We start from the raw sequence: 13679 nt of genomic DNA, 5'->3' as shown, positions 1-13679 counted from the left end.
CACCCAACAAATAAATGAAAACTTGTTGCCGCATCAAAACCATCATCAAAATGAACTGAAATACCCTTCATTATTCAACCTACAGTGTGTGCAAGGGCCACCAGAATGTGTTCTAGGAGAAATGGCTGCAAGGCCAGGGGGTATTAGGAGAACGTTTTTGGCAGGAATAACTGTCCAAAGGCAACTGGGCTAAGCTAGGAGCTCTCCATCACTAAAGAACTTGGAGCAAAAACTGGAAGGCCTCTCCTCTGGAATGCCGAAGAGGGGATCCAAGTATTGGGCAGGAGATAGAGAGGTGCCCTAAAATCCTTTCCCACCCAGGGTGCATAGATATATACCCCATAGGGTCCTGCAGGAGACGGTCTGAAGCAGAACTTATTTGAGCTGTTTGGGATTACACAGTCTTCTATAAAACTGGCCCAATCAGAAGATTTCCTAGTTAGCTTGTTGTCCAGAAACAGGCTTTCCTAGCTCTGTGGCGGTTAGGAGTTAAATGCATCACCGTTGGCTCCCCAGACACTGCTGGGACTCAAATGGGTGCAAGAGTGAAGGGGAAGGTGGGAAAAAAGATGGAGAAGCAGGGGGGAAGGAAGCCACAGATGTCATCTTTTCAGGATGCTCAGAATTAGCCCTAATGCCCTATAGATAAAGGATTGGTCTGAGAACCAATCAACTCCTTATTTCTGTTTGGCAGCCACCTTCCTCTTCCCCGATCTCCTCTTATTTCAGGTCGGGCTGCAGCAAAATGGCCCAAATTGATCTCGAATCTTTCCAATTTAGGCCATGGAGACACAATCGATATTGTATGGAAGGAATCTCAAGAAGAGATACTTCTTTGCCACATCATGAATTCTCATTCCGTCATTCTCATCCTTTGACTGGCTGCTTTGATCAAGCGAGTGGAACTCTTAACTTCGAACAGAAAGAGAAAAACAGGGTCAGTAAATTGTGCCATCACACAGGCAAAATACCTAAACTAGTCACACTGTTTTGATTCAATTGGCTACTGAAGTTATAGAATGTTGTTTACTCTTCTCTCCTTTGTCTACTCCCCAGCCAACAAAACAACCAACCTTAGCTGTTTTGAAAATAAATGAAAATTCCAACATGGGTTTGAAATAAAATTGCATCATAAACAATCGGTAGGTGTTTTTCAAAGTGGTTTCAGGGAAGTGCCACGGAGTAAGCAGGCGACCACCGAGGCTGCTAAAATATTTCCTGTCCTGACCAGGGTTGCGTTTCTGGAGAATATTTAACAGGGAGGGTTTTAACGCTTTTAAAGATGTTGAAACTAAAGAACAAATATTGACCAGAGGGCACCACAACGCTCCTGAAAGAGAGTAAAATACATCCTTTATAAAATGAAAAACTACTTGGATGAATTATTCCAAAATTCCTGCACAAGTGGACCTCAGAAGGCAGACGGAGGCGCCAATTTGGCATGGCCAGGGCCTGGGCACTCACGCACCAGGGAGCCTCGCGGGTCCGCTCTCGCTCTGTGAGGCCACGGTCTTCCCGCCAGGTTGACTCGAGCCTCCTGCCAGAGCCACTGGCCCCGGAGGCCACCCTAGACCGCAGCTGGCGGCCGCTGGCACGAGTGCAGGGTAACTGAGCCAGGGCCGCTGGCGCATTTGGCCTGGCCGAGGCCACCCCGCGCGGCCGCTCCACTGTGCCCGAGGCTGTCCTGGAGGTGAGGCCGGCCCACAGGGACCCTGCCCGTGCCCGGGCTCCGGTGAGTCAGGGCGCGTTATGCAAGTGCCCCCGGCGCCTCCCCTTCGGTCTTTCACCCCGCGCGGTTACGAAAGCGCGACCCCCTCCCCCCGGCGCTATAAAGCAGCGGGGCGGCCGCGGCGCGCTCGCCTCCCTCGCTCCACGCGCGCCCGGACGCGGCGGCCAGGCTTGCGCGCGGTTCCCCTCCAGGTGGTGAGTCGCGGCCGGGGCCTCGGGGCCGGCGGCGGGATGGGCCGGGGTGGGGTGGGGTGAGGTGGGATACGGCGGCCCGGGGGTCGTCTGCCGGGCACTGACGGAGGCGCATCTCCCGCAGGGCGGATTCCTGGGCAAGATGAAGTGGGTGTGGGCGCTCTTGCTGCTGGCGGCGCTGGGCAGCGGCCGCGCGGAGCGCGACTGCCGAGTGAGCAGCTTCCGAGTCAAGGAGAACTTCGACAAGGCTCGCGTAGGTATCGGCCCAGGGGGCCCAAGTCCCCACCCCATCCCCGCCCTCCCCGCGGCCCGCCGTGCGCCCCCGGACGCCAAACCCCTGCTGTCATCCTTCTCACAGTTCTCTGGGACCTGGTACGCCATGGCCAAGAAGGACCCCGAGGGCCTCTTTCTGCAGGACAACATCGTCGCGGAGTTCTCCGTGGACGAGACCGGCCAGATGAGCGCCACAGCCAAGGGCCGAGTCCGTCTTTTGAAGTCAGTGGCCGCCGGGGCAGCTGCGCCCTTTGCGCTCCAGGGTCCCCCAAGGGCCCTGCCTGCTGATCGCCACGTGGGCATTGTGAAGGGAAGGGAGCACCGAATGGGTGGAGGGAGGGAGGAAGCCCTTTGCCCGGCTTGGCTGAGGATCCCCTTGGCTTTTGCAGTAACTGGGACGTGTGCGCAGACATGGTGGGCACCTTCACAGACACCGAGGACCCTGCCAAGTTCAAGATGAAGTACTGGGGCGTAGCCTCCTTTCTCCAGAAAGGAAGTGAGTAGTCAGCTCTGTGGGACTGTCTTGGGAATGGGGCCCCTACCGGGCCAAATCGCTGGGTTTCTTCTCCAGAGGAACCTACCCTTAGGAAGAATGGCCTGCGGAAAGGTCTGGAAGTGGCAGGAACCCGCAGCACCACCTGAGGTTAGGGGAACAAGATTGGGAGCAGCTACCTACCCCCTCCCCAAACCTCAGCTCAAGAAACCTGGCCTAAGCTCAAAAGGACCTTTCGGTTTGTCAGGTGTCATTTTCCCCACCAGCCACTGTGCCAAGGTGTGTGCCTTCTCCATGCTTTCTCCTCCTGTCTTTCACATCACCACTCCACCTAGCTCTGCATTTCCTCCGTCTCTTTGGGCTGAATCCCTGAGACAGCTTGACTATCTGGGGCTCCCACAGAGGCCGAGAGAGCCCTATCCAAGGACGGAGGGAACACTGTGCATAGGGGTGGATGCCTCCCAAGTGCCTGGCCTGCTGATGCTGAGATTCTGAGCCAGGCACAGTGTGCTGTGACTGTGGCCTCTTCCCTTTCCACTAAGCTGTGAAAATCAGATGTGGAGGGGAGTGATGTTGAGGACTTGTAGAAGAACATCCTGAAATTTGGCCTAATCATGAGAAAACAGTGTCTACATGCTCTTCTTCCCATTTTTTCCCCCATTTATCCTAAGTTTCAAATCAGGAACCTACTTGGTAGCTAGAGAATAATGCAGGCCAGGGGACACATATCATGGAATCTTAGAGAGGGAGAGTTAACCTTTTGGAGGGGGTTCAATATGTAGATGAATGAACTGAGGCCAAGAGAACTTTGCCCAAGGACATGCAACAAGTTTGTTAGAGCCAATGTCAGAAGCCAGGCTTCCAAATCTCAGGCCAGGATCAGGTGGCCCTGAACTGCAGGGACTCCTAATCCAGACCAGCTTTTGCAAAGTATTGTTTGAGCTCTTCTGTGAGATAGGACCAAGGGTTGTTCAGGGAGACTCTCTCTGCTCGGTGATCCAGGGTAGAAGTGTCCTTTATTGTAACCCTTTGCTCTCCATATATGGCACACCACACTCTTGGACTTCCTCTAAAGTTGTGTGTTGGATGAAATTGCATTTTTAAATTTTATTTAATTTTTAATTTTAATTTAATTTTTTTTTTTTTAGAGACACGGTCTCACTGTCACCCAGGCTGGAGTGCAGTGGCGCCATCATGGCTCACTGCAGCCTCAACCTCCTGGGCTCAAGCCATCCTACCACCTCAGCCCCCTGAGTAGCTGGAACTACAGGCATGGGCCACCATGCCTGGCTAATTTTTGTATTTTTTGTGGAGTCAGGGTCTCCCCAGCTTGCCCAAGCCGGTCTTGATCTCCTGGGCTCAAGCCATCCTCCCATCTCGGCCTTCCAAAGTGCTGGGATTACAAGTATGAGCCACCATACCTGGTAGAGAAAAAGCTTAGAAGCTTTATTTTTATTTATTATCCTTGGAAATAGTAAAAATTATTTCAAATAGTGCAGCAAAACATCCCAAAGTGATTTAGAGTAAAATATACTTTTCTGATAATGGATTACAAAAATCAATACCAGAGGTACAAGATTACTAATTTTTAGAAAGAGGAAACACATATGTTCTATAGCATTTTGAGATGTGCTCCTTAATGGACTAGGATTCTGTTGGCAATGCCTTTAGGCACAGGGTCAGAGAGGACCCAATGAGAAGGGAGCATTTTGTTTCTTGCCTCCTCCCCCATCAAACCAGATTAGTTTGCTTTTGTCTCTTGTATATTGGTATTTTATCAGGATTTCATTTGGAGGGCGAAAAAGTACTGCCATCTTGAAAGTGATTGCTATAGATATTAAGTGAGATGACTATAATATGGAAGGCTTAAGGATAAATTCCTTCTTAGGTTACATTTCAAAAAAGAAGCTGTGCAGTGTTGTAGTTAAGCCCGCCCGGTTAAAATTAGACCTCCTAAGTTCAAATCCCAACTCCACCACTACTTGTGGAACCTTAGATATGTTCCTTCACTTCTCTGTGCCTATTTCGTCATCTGCAAAGTGAAATGATCATAGAACCTACCTCATAGAGTTGTGTTACAAGATGCAATGAGTCAACAGGCAGAAAGCACTCAGAACAGTGCCTGAGACATGAGTTCTTTGTAAGTGTTTGATATGATGGCTGCTTAGTTATCTCCCTGGTCGTGAAATCATAGCTTTAGATTCTGGGTCTAGAATGGGAGGACCCATGGAGACCACTGGGTTCAAGTCTCTTGTTTTAGAAGTGAAGAAACTGGGGCCCATAGAGAAGTGACTGGCCTAGGGGCACAGGGTGAATTTTTGGCACTTAGTGACACCTCTTAACCCATGGCTTGTAAAAAGGCACAAACAATCCCTTTGTTTTCTGAGTATCTCGCAAATGGCATGGCTTGATGCACCTACCTTGTTCTGTTTTACATGCTTGTTTTGGGGTCATCTTAACAAACTCTACTTTCATTCCTCGTGCCAGTTTCTTCCCTGACCATGGTCTTGCTTTAAACACTGACTTGGACAGAGGGATTTGAAGGCCACTCCAAGAGTGGGCTGCATCCTCAGCCTCTCCCCTGCTCCACACACTGCATCTCACCAAACGGATGTGTTTAAAATGAGGTGCGCTTATGGAGAGAAAGTAACTCAGGGCCAAACGATCATGAAATTTGTTGTCGAATTATTTTAAAATTAAATGTGATCAATCTCTACAGTTGAATGTCAGTGTTAACAGACTGATGTGGCTTGCTGCTCCAGCCTTGGGCATGCTCCATACTGGTCTTCCCTTCTGGCTCCACCAGCAGCAAGCAGGATGTCTCAGGGGTTGAGAATACTACCATCAGCAGGTCTTGGTTGAATACAGGCTAGCCTCCCTGAGATTTGACTTCCTTCACTATGAAATGGGGATAAAGAATAGTTTCTATTTCATAGAATCATTGGAAGGACTAATTAAGGTAATTTGTGAAAATGCTTAGCCTAGTGCATAGTAAGTGCTCAATAAATATTAGTTATATCATCATTGTTTTGTGCTCTTGCAGAAAGACCTGGACAAAGACTCTCCTTGTGTCCTTCTGTCAGATGAAGTCTGTCACTCTGCTAGTAAAGGGGCTCTTGTCAGACTGAATAACAATGCAAGCCTGAATGTTTACATTAGTGTTGCTCAAAGTCAGGGTTCCTGCTCCATCTATATCTAAATACACTAGGGTGCTTGTTAACAAATGCACATTTCTGGACTCAAACCCAGAATTATGGAGTCAGAAATTCTAAGGGCATGGCCCTGGAATCTGCATTTTAAGTATGCTCCTTGGGTATGCTGTTTCTGCACAATGAAGTTTGAGAACCACTGGTCTAGATAATTCAATCTGAAGAGTTTGGCTTACTCAGGTATCAAGGCCTCAGACTCCACTCACTTTTCTGGGGCCTGTTGGGGTATTTTGACAATGCATCAGAAATAGCATTAAATCTGTTGCCTGGCTGGCTCAGCTGGACTGTTAGGCCTGAGAACCACAGGGAGCTTCCCACCTGGTCTTGCTGCTTTAGATGATTGGAGCATGCAGGTTTAGGGAGCTGAAAGGACACATGCCAGGCCCACAGCAGTGAGCAACAGAACAGACCAATGGAACCAGGTTGCCCGAGACAGCGCCCTCTACCAAGCATTTTCTTTGGTTTTGGGACTGGCAGTCCAAACCGCTAAACCAGTCTGTGTAGGTACAGTATACACACAGCTGCAGCATGACCCCACTTCCTAGGATGGTAGAGGGGAGGCAGGGGCTCCCAGCCACACAGCCACTGCCTCCAACGCTCTCTGTCCCTAGCTCCACTGCATGCGGTTAGCTGGAGTCTGGAAATGGCTGGGGGTGTCTGGTTCTCCAGAGGAGCCCTGCCCAGCTGCCGGGTGTGAGGAGGTTAGAGAACCAACCTCATTCTCGCAGTGCTCTGGCAGTTCATCTCTTGCAAATACTCTTAAAAGGGAGAGCCTGGTCAAGGTCACTATGATTTAAATTCCTCGTCTTTGAATTATTCAGCCAAAAGAGCCTGGAGATTAACCAAACCAACTTAGGCCTTCTTTTAAAGTCAAGAACAGTAGCCAATTTTACTAAATCCAAGTATTGAAAGTTACTTAATTCCTCTGTCAAAATTTAAATGATGGCGACCATTTTGGAGGGAAAAAAAAAAAAGTTAAGCTGCCGATCGGCCAAGCTAATAGCTGCCTGGATCATGAGTCGAGGTAACATTTCAAAGGCAAGTGTTTTTGTGTCTGAGGGTGCCTGTGACAGACACTGTAATCCTCGTAACCAGAGAAAGAATGACTTCATCCAAGGATGAGGAAGACCACCCAGATACTCTGGAGCCTGTGAGGGGAGTCAGTGGTTAGGGTGAGGCCCAGCAGGCGGCCCTGTGGCTTCTGTTCCCAGCCTTTCTGCTGAATAACTTTATGGTTCCTGCTGAGCAGTCATGGTTCTGGAACATCTCCTCAGCCCCACCTCTGACACTGTTACCCTGGAACAGCCTCAAGGCACAGGAGTGGCTCATTCTCCTGGCAGGCCTAGGGTGAGTTGAAGAGAGGGGCTCCACACCCACTCCTGTGACAGCCCCCCTGCAGAGCCTGGGTTTGGGCTGAACCCCATCCTAGGCTGGCACTCCAGGGGTTCTCAGAGAGGCACACCCAGAGGCAACTTAGGACCAGCATTCCAGGTGGCCTTACACCCTCTAACGCTGGGGGATCCAGTTCCCTCTGCGCTTCTCCAACTGGAACACTGCAGAGGGAGCATCACCCCTTGCTCCAACACCTGAGCCTGAGATGGAGACACAAAGCCTTTTTGTTTCTTGCCCCTCTCCCGTCAGTGTACTGATTGTCTGGAGACAGTGTGGTGTAGAGGTGAAGCATGTGGGCTCTGGGATCACACTCCCTTGCTTGAATCCCAGTTCTGCCCTGCTCTTTGTGACCCTAGGTGAATTATTAAGTATCTCTGTGCCTCAGTTTCCTCACCTGTAAAGTAGAGGATGATAGTGTGCAGTTTTGGATCAATGTGAGAGGTAACCGAGAAAACAAATGGGAGTGTCCATACAGTGACTGGCACATAATCAAGTGCTCAGAAAGTCCCAATCATGGTATTGTGTCAACAAGAAGGTTAAATTAAGTAGAGATGTGGCACTTTTATCTCAATACAGGGTGACACTCTTCTTTCTTTGTGGCAAATCGCTCACATACATTCTTTTTTTCTTTCTTTTTTATTTTTTTAAGACAGAATCTCACTCTCACTCAGGCTGGAGTACAGTGGTGCAAACCTAGCTCACCGTAGCCTTGACCTCCTGGGCTCAAAACGATCCTGCCGCCTCAGCCGCAAGTAGTGGAGACCACAGACGCATGTCACCCCACCCAGCTAATTATTTTCGTTTTTCATAGATACCAGGTCTCACTATGTTGCCCAGGTTGGTCTCAAACTCCTGGCCTCAAGTTACCCTCCCACCTCAGCCTCCCAAAGTGCTGGGATTACAAGCACGAGCCATGGTGCCCGGCCACACATATACTCTAATTAACATTCTTTCCTCTCCTGCCTTCGTTGATATTTTTACCACTTTCATTTATTCTTATTCTTCATGGCTTACATTTCAGCCTTGAGGAATACATATAATCTAAATTCAGTGGCTCAGCTCTGCCTCTGTGAGTTGTGAAGAGGACAAGGTCTGAGAAGGAATATCTGATGCCAGATGGTGGGCCTCTTGTGTCCTCAAGGCAAAATCTACTCTTTGCCGGCACAAAGAAGTGAGTAGCATTAATAAGCAGAATTAGGATGGAGTCAGAGAAGCCGTGACCATGGGCGTGGCATCCTCCAGAGGACTGAGAGAGCAGGGGGCAGCCCGGTCAGTGAGTTGATTAGGAACCAGCTGATAGAGATCGAGAAAGACATAAGCCAATATTGGGGGTAACATAAGTTGGTGGCCATCAGATATTAGCCACAAAAGACACAGATATTATTGGAGAGTAGATGGTGAAGCGACAGTAGAACAGTTTATTCTGTGGTTTTGATGAGCCCACATTCTTGGTGGTTCTTTGGAAAGATGCTGTCACATTTATAGTGACATAATCACAGGGACAGATGATGATTGAAGTGAATGAGATTTCCCTGACTCCAAGATTTTTTTCAATAAAGGAGAACAAGATCCTTTCTGATTTGCCAAATTTTATAAAAGTTGTCAGAATTCTCTGAAGTGTCCTGCTTCCTAAAGAAATAAAACCAGCTTCTGGAAGTCACTGTGTTCTCAGGCGTGGTCGTGAGTTTCTCCGACATCTGAGCCCATGAGGGAAAGGCATTGATCGGCATGGTGGCTTTCTGGCTTGCAGATGATGACCACTGGATCGTCGACACGGACTACGACACGTATGCCGTGCAGTACTCCTGCCGCCTCCTGAACCTCGATGGCACCTGTGCTGACAGCTATTCCTTCGTGTTTTCCCGGGACCCCAACGGCCTGCCCCCAGAAGCACAGAAGATTGTAAGGCAGCGGCAGGAGGAGCTGTGCCTGGCCAGGCAGTACAGGCTGATCGTCCACAACGGTGAGTCAGGAGCAGGGTGCCTTCTGGCTCTTCCTGCAGGGCAGTGGGTTTGGACTAAGGGGCCCACGTGCTAGTGAAATTCATTTTGTCCATACCCCAGAGAAAAGAGGGGGTCTTGGGAGCCCCTTTCTGAGGCCAAATCCTGATCCTGCTTGGCCAGATTTTTCACTGGCCTTCTCACAGGGCTCATGCAGGTGTGGGTAAAGGCCTTTGTCGAGTTCACTGGCACTAACACTGCAGTGGGCTCTCTTTTCTTTTTATTCTGCTTCCTCGGGCCATTTCTGTGGTCACCCCTGGCTACACTGCCCCAAAAAACCATTGTGACTGAATTAAGATTGTTTGGGATTGAGCAGCGCAGTAAAGAGGTGAGCAGTTCATGTGGCCATTGACGTAAAAACTCCACAGGGGCATCAATGCAGTAAGCTCCAAAGAGAATGATTTCAACGCACCTTCTTTTTTCTATATGAAACCAAATAGCCATGACATTGACTAGCTGGGTTTCCTCAGTTGGGGGTTTTGAGATTCTCTGGAACAACCATAGGATCTTTTAGGAGATAATACCCTTGTCTGATCTTGATTTTAAAGCCAGGAACATTGTGGAGGAAAGAGCTCCATTTAGTTTGAGTGGACATTCACTCATTGCTATGGGATACTGGGTTTCAAAATCCAAATAGAGTAATGCTAAAATGTAGAGAAACAAAATGGGCCAGGCATGGTGGCTCACACCTGAAATCCCAGCACTTTTGGAGGCCAAGGTGGGCTGATCACATGAGGTCAGGAGTTCAAGACTGGCCTGGCCAACATGGCAAAACCCCATCTCTACTAAAAATACAAAAATTAGCCAGGCCTGGTGGCATGTGCCTGTAATCCCAGCTGCTCACGAGGTTGAGGCAGGAGAATTACTTGAGCCCGGGAAGCGGAGGCTGCAGTGAGTTGAGATTGCACCACTGCACTCCAGCCTGGGCAACAGAGCAAGATTCTGCCTCAAAAAAAAAAATAATAATAATAATTAAACAAAATGGAGCATTTCTGTTGGTCACGAACTGACCCACTACACCAAACAGATGGGAACTTAGACCAAAATCAAATTGATTTTGAAGCTTCACCCTTCAAAATTAAATGTAGGGCCAGCGAGGATTCCACCACAGCAGGGCACCTTAGGAAGCAGATTATGCACATTGTACAGATGAGAAAACAGAGGCTGACAATGATGAAGAAAGTTGCCCTAAATCTTTAATAGGTAGCTGAGTTGGATGCAAACCTAGAGTTTTGTGACTCTGAAGTCCCTTGTGCCACACCATCTGGTGACACATGACATGAGACATAGAAACACTTTATAAAACCATCACCAGTGTGTCCCAGGTCAGGCTGCCTTGGCTCCCACTTCCTGAAAGCTGAGGATGGCCCCCGACACTGTGAAATGCAATAAGGCAGACTTAAGAGAAATCAAAGGAAGCCCTGTTCATCCAGCAAGTCTTATTCTCTCCACCCCCATTACGTCCAGAGAAAATTCAGTGGGTTTCAGAAACAGCCTTGAAGGTGTTTATGAATTACAGCCACCTGTATCCGTAAGGGTTGCGATCTGCTGTGATGCATTTGAATTAAGAAGCATTTGAATGAAGCCAGCTCCAAGGCCATCATGATGTTCATTATCTATATAAAAACTGGGTCCACTTTCTGTCGTTAATGGCTTTGTTTTGTATTTTCCAGGTTACTGCGATGGCAGATCAGAAAGAAACCTTTTGTAGCAATATCAAGAATCTAGTTTCATCTGAGAACTTCTGATTAGCTCTCAGTCTTCAGCTCTATTTATCTTAGGAGTTTAATTTGACCTGCTCTCCCCGTCTTCCCTCAGTTCCCATAAAACCTTCATTACACCTAAAGATACACGTGGGGGTCAGTGAATCTGCTTGCCTTTCCTGAAAGTTTCTGGGGCTTAAGATTCCAGACTCTGATTCATTAAACTATAGTCACCCGTGTCCTGTGATTTTAGTTTTCATTTGTGTTTATGTCTGTGCTGCAGATGGATGGGTGGGGTGCGCCTCTTCATACCAGGAGCACGTGGCTCTTTCTGACCTTTGGCCTGTTCTAGTGCCTAATCTCCATTATTAAATACTGGCTTCTCCCAACTTCCTGAAAAGGAAGTTTCCTCTTTAACTTAGGAAAGCCTTACCTACCAGCCTGGCCAAAGCACTGGTGTCAAAAGAGGAAGTGAGTAGACAGGTCAGTCTAGTGAGCCCAAGTCCTCAGTCAGCCCTAGGCCTGTGAGGGAGGTGGGCGGGCTGGCAGCTCACCAATGCTGGATTTGAGAGGCTGAGCCACAGGGGACAAAGTGAGCTCTAGGAAACACTCCTTAGCCCTTTATTGTCTCTAGCATGCAGCTCACCTCTTTCAGGTGTAGGCAAAATGTTGATGGGGAGGAGGGAGGCCTCTGGGGAAATTGGAAGATGGGGCTCTGGAATCTCGTTCTATAGGAAAGATCAGAGCACCCCCTACCTGGAATGCAGGGAGGGGCTGGGTAGGGGGTAAGTTGCAGGGGCTGGGACAGAACACCAGCATCCTGCATCATTAGTAGCACGTGGGAACCCTAGTGTATGGGTGCAAGGCCACTTGCCTCAGTTTTCCAGGTGTTCCCAGGGGCCTCCATTTCTCATCTTGAAAAAAGCAGCAAGGCTTTGGTACCAGAGGGTCTTGGCATAAGTGCAAATCTGCTTCAGATATATATTAGCTGTGGATTTGGGGCTGGTTACAAGGCTTATCTGAGCCTCACTCTTTTCTTGGGAGATAAGGGAAAATAGTCTTTGCCTGATGGGCTGCAGTGAGGATTCAATTAGGCAGTGTCCCTTAGAGCTCTGGGGAGCTGTGAAACCGGTGATGCCAGGCTGATGTCTATGAAATGCACTGGGAGTGAGGAAAGGGTCACACATCTCCACCTGGGTGTTAGAATATCCAGGGACCGTGGGAGGCTCCTGGGTGCCCCAGGCTAGTGTTCTCCACCAAAGACAGAGGAGACAGGTGATGTGCATGGGAGAGCTTTGCCTTCCTCTCTCACGGAACCACAGGCTGTCAGAGCCTTGCTCCGCAGCTTCAGTTTGACAACCTCAGAGAACCATAATGATATAGGAGTTAAAAAGAAATTACTCGGGCAGATAGTGAGGGTATGGAAGTCCTTGGTAAGATTTTCCTTTTAATGAAAAGCAGCCCCTAAATCCTTTTCTAACAAAAAGCAGCTGTAAAATCGTGCTGCAGACATAGACAAGCAAGTTGGAAGCTTGCATGGGTGAATGCCAGCAGTTGTGTCCATTGGAATGTACTACCTAAGACTAAGCATGTTCAAAATGGCGGCTCCATCTTCTCTTTTTGCCAGCTATGAGTGCAGTAAGGAGAAGACAAGATGGCCAAGTGGAAAGTCCATTTGCATAATCAGATTTGGGTGGGGTGGCCAGCCTTTCTCGTGCACTACGTAAACGTCACACGTGGTCAAACCAATCTGTGAGCCCTATGTAAATCAGACACCACCTCCTCAAGCCTGCCTATAAAATATGCTGTGGTCCACCACTTTTCCCTTTTCAGATGCCTCTGTCTCACGAGAGAGAGAGCTGCTCTCCTCTCTCCTTTCTTCTGCCTATTAAACATTCTGTTCCTTAACCCACCCACATATGTCCGTGTCCTTAATCCTCTTGGCGCAAGATGACAAACCCTGGTTATTTACCCCAGACAGCAATGCTGCTTCAATAAGATAGCCACACATCACTTCCAAAAACAGGTTTAATTGATCAAATCTATTAACTAAAGTGAGCAAAACATCTCTGTTCGTTTGTCTTCGAGCTTGTGATATCCATGAACCTGACTTCAGAAGCAAGCTGATCCAGAAACTGCATAAGCAGTCACTACTGCTGGTGCTGATTTCCTCAGCAACAAAGATTTGTTGAACACCTACTATACACCAGGCCCTGTGCTGCTGTGCATTGCAGCCACTGGCCCAGCCTCCAAGTGGTGGAGTGACCCTGGGTTCGGTCTTTGGCTCTGGTTTCTCTCTATCTCTCCAAGGGATGTATTATAAAACCATAGGCCTATAAACACCATTCATATCTCCAAACAATGTGCATCTCCAGGCCCAAGTTCCACATCTCTGCATCCAACTGCCTATTCAATTTGGAAGTCTCACTGAGATTTCAAACTGATGAGCTCCAAATGAAACTCTTGGCTCCCCCACCCCTAATCTTTGCCCAGGCTCCCCCATTTTTGTTGCCTGCTTCACCATCCAACCAATGACAGGCTAAAAAATCAGAGTATTCCCCTTGAGTTCTCCCTTTCCCTCACATTCTATCAATTCCATCCTTTCCATCAATAAATCATCTTTGTTTTACCTTCCCAAGGTATATTTACAAGTCATTTCTCACAATCCCTCCCTAATGCCACTCACCTC

The 13679-nt window shown here is 48.5% G+C and overlaps 1 protein-coding gene across 2 annotated transcripts; it reads left to right on the top strand.

Annotated features, from left to right (window-relative positions):
- Positions 1-1594: 1594 nt before the first annotated feature.
- Positions 1595-11229, top strand: RBP4 (retinol binding protein 4). 2 transcript variants are annotated; one of them, XM_008950694.5, is made up of 6 exons: positions 1595-1732; positions 2045-2173; positions 2279-2415; positions 2583-2689; positions 9038-9250; positions 10961-11229. In XM_008950694.5, the coding sequence occupies exons 2-6, from the start codon at positions 2063-2065 to the stop codon at positions 10996-10998; spliced, it is 606 nt and encodes a 201-aa protein (XP_008948942.1). In that variant the 5' UTR covers positions 1595-1732; positions 2045-2062; the 3' UTR covers positions 10999-11229. The 2 variants fall into 2 exon arrangements, with proteins under 2 accessions (XP_008948942.1, XP_034787009.1); XM_034931118.3 differs by lacking the exon at positions 1595-1732 and adding an exon at positions 1780-1923.
- The last annotated feature ends 2450 nt before the right edge of the window (positions 11230-13679 follow it).

The sequence above is a fragment of the Pan paniscus genome, chromosome 8 (assembly GCF_029289425.2).
Source record: "Pan paniscus chromosome 8, NHGRI_mPanPan1-v2.0_pri, whole genome shotgun sequence".
Taxonomy (NCBI): Eukaryota; Metazoa; Chordata; class Mammalia; order Primates; family Hominidae; genus Pan; species Pan paniscus.
The sequence above is the reverse complement of the archived record's forward strand: the minus strand, read 5'-3'. Positions and strand labels throughout refer to the sequence as shown.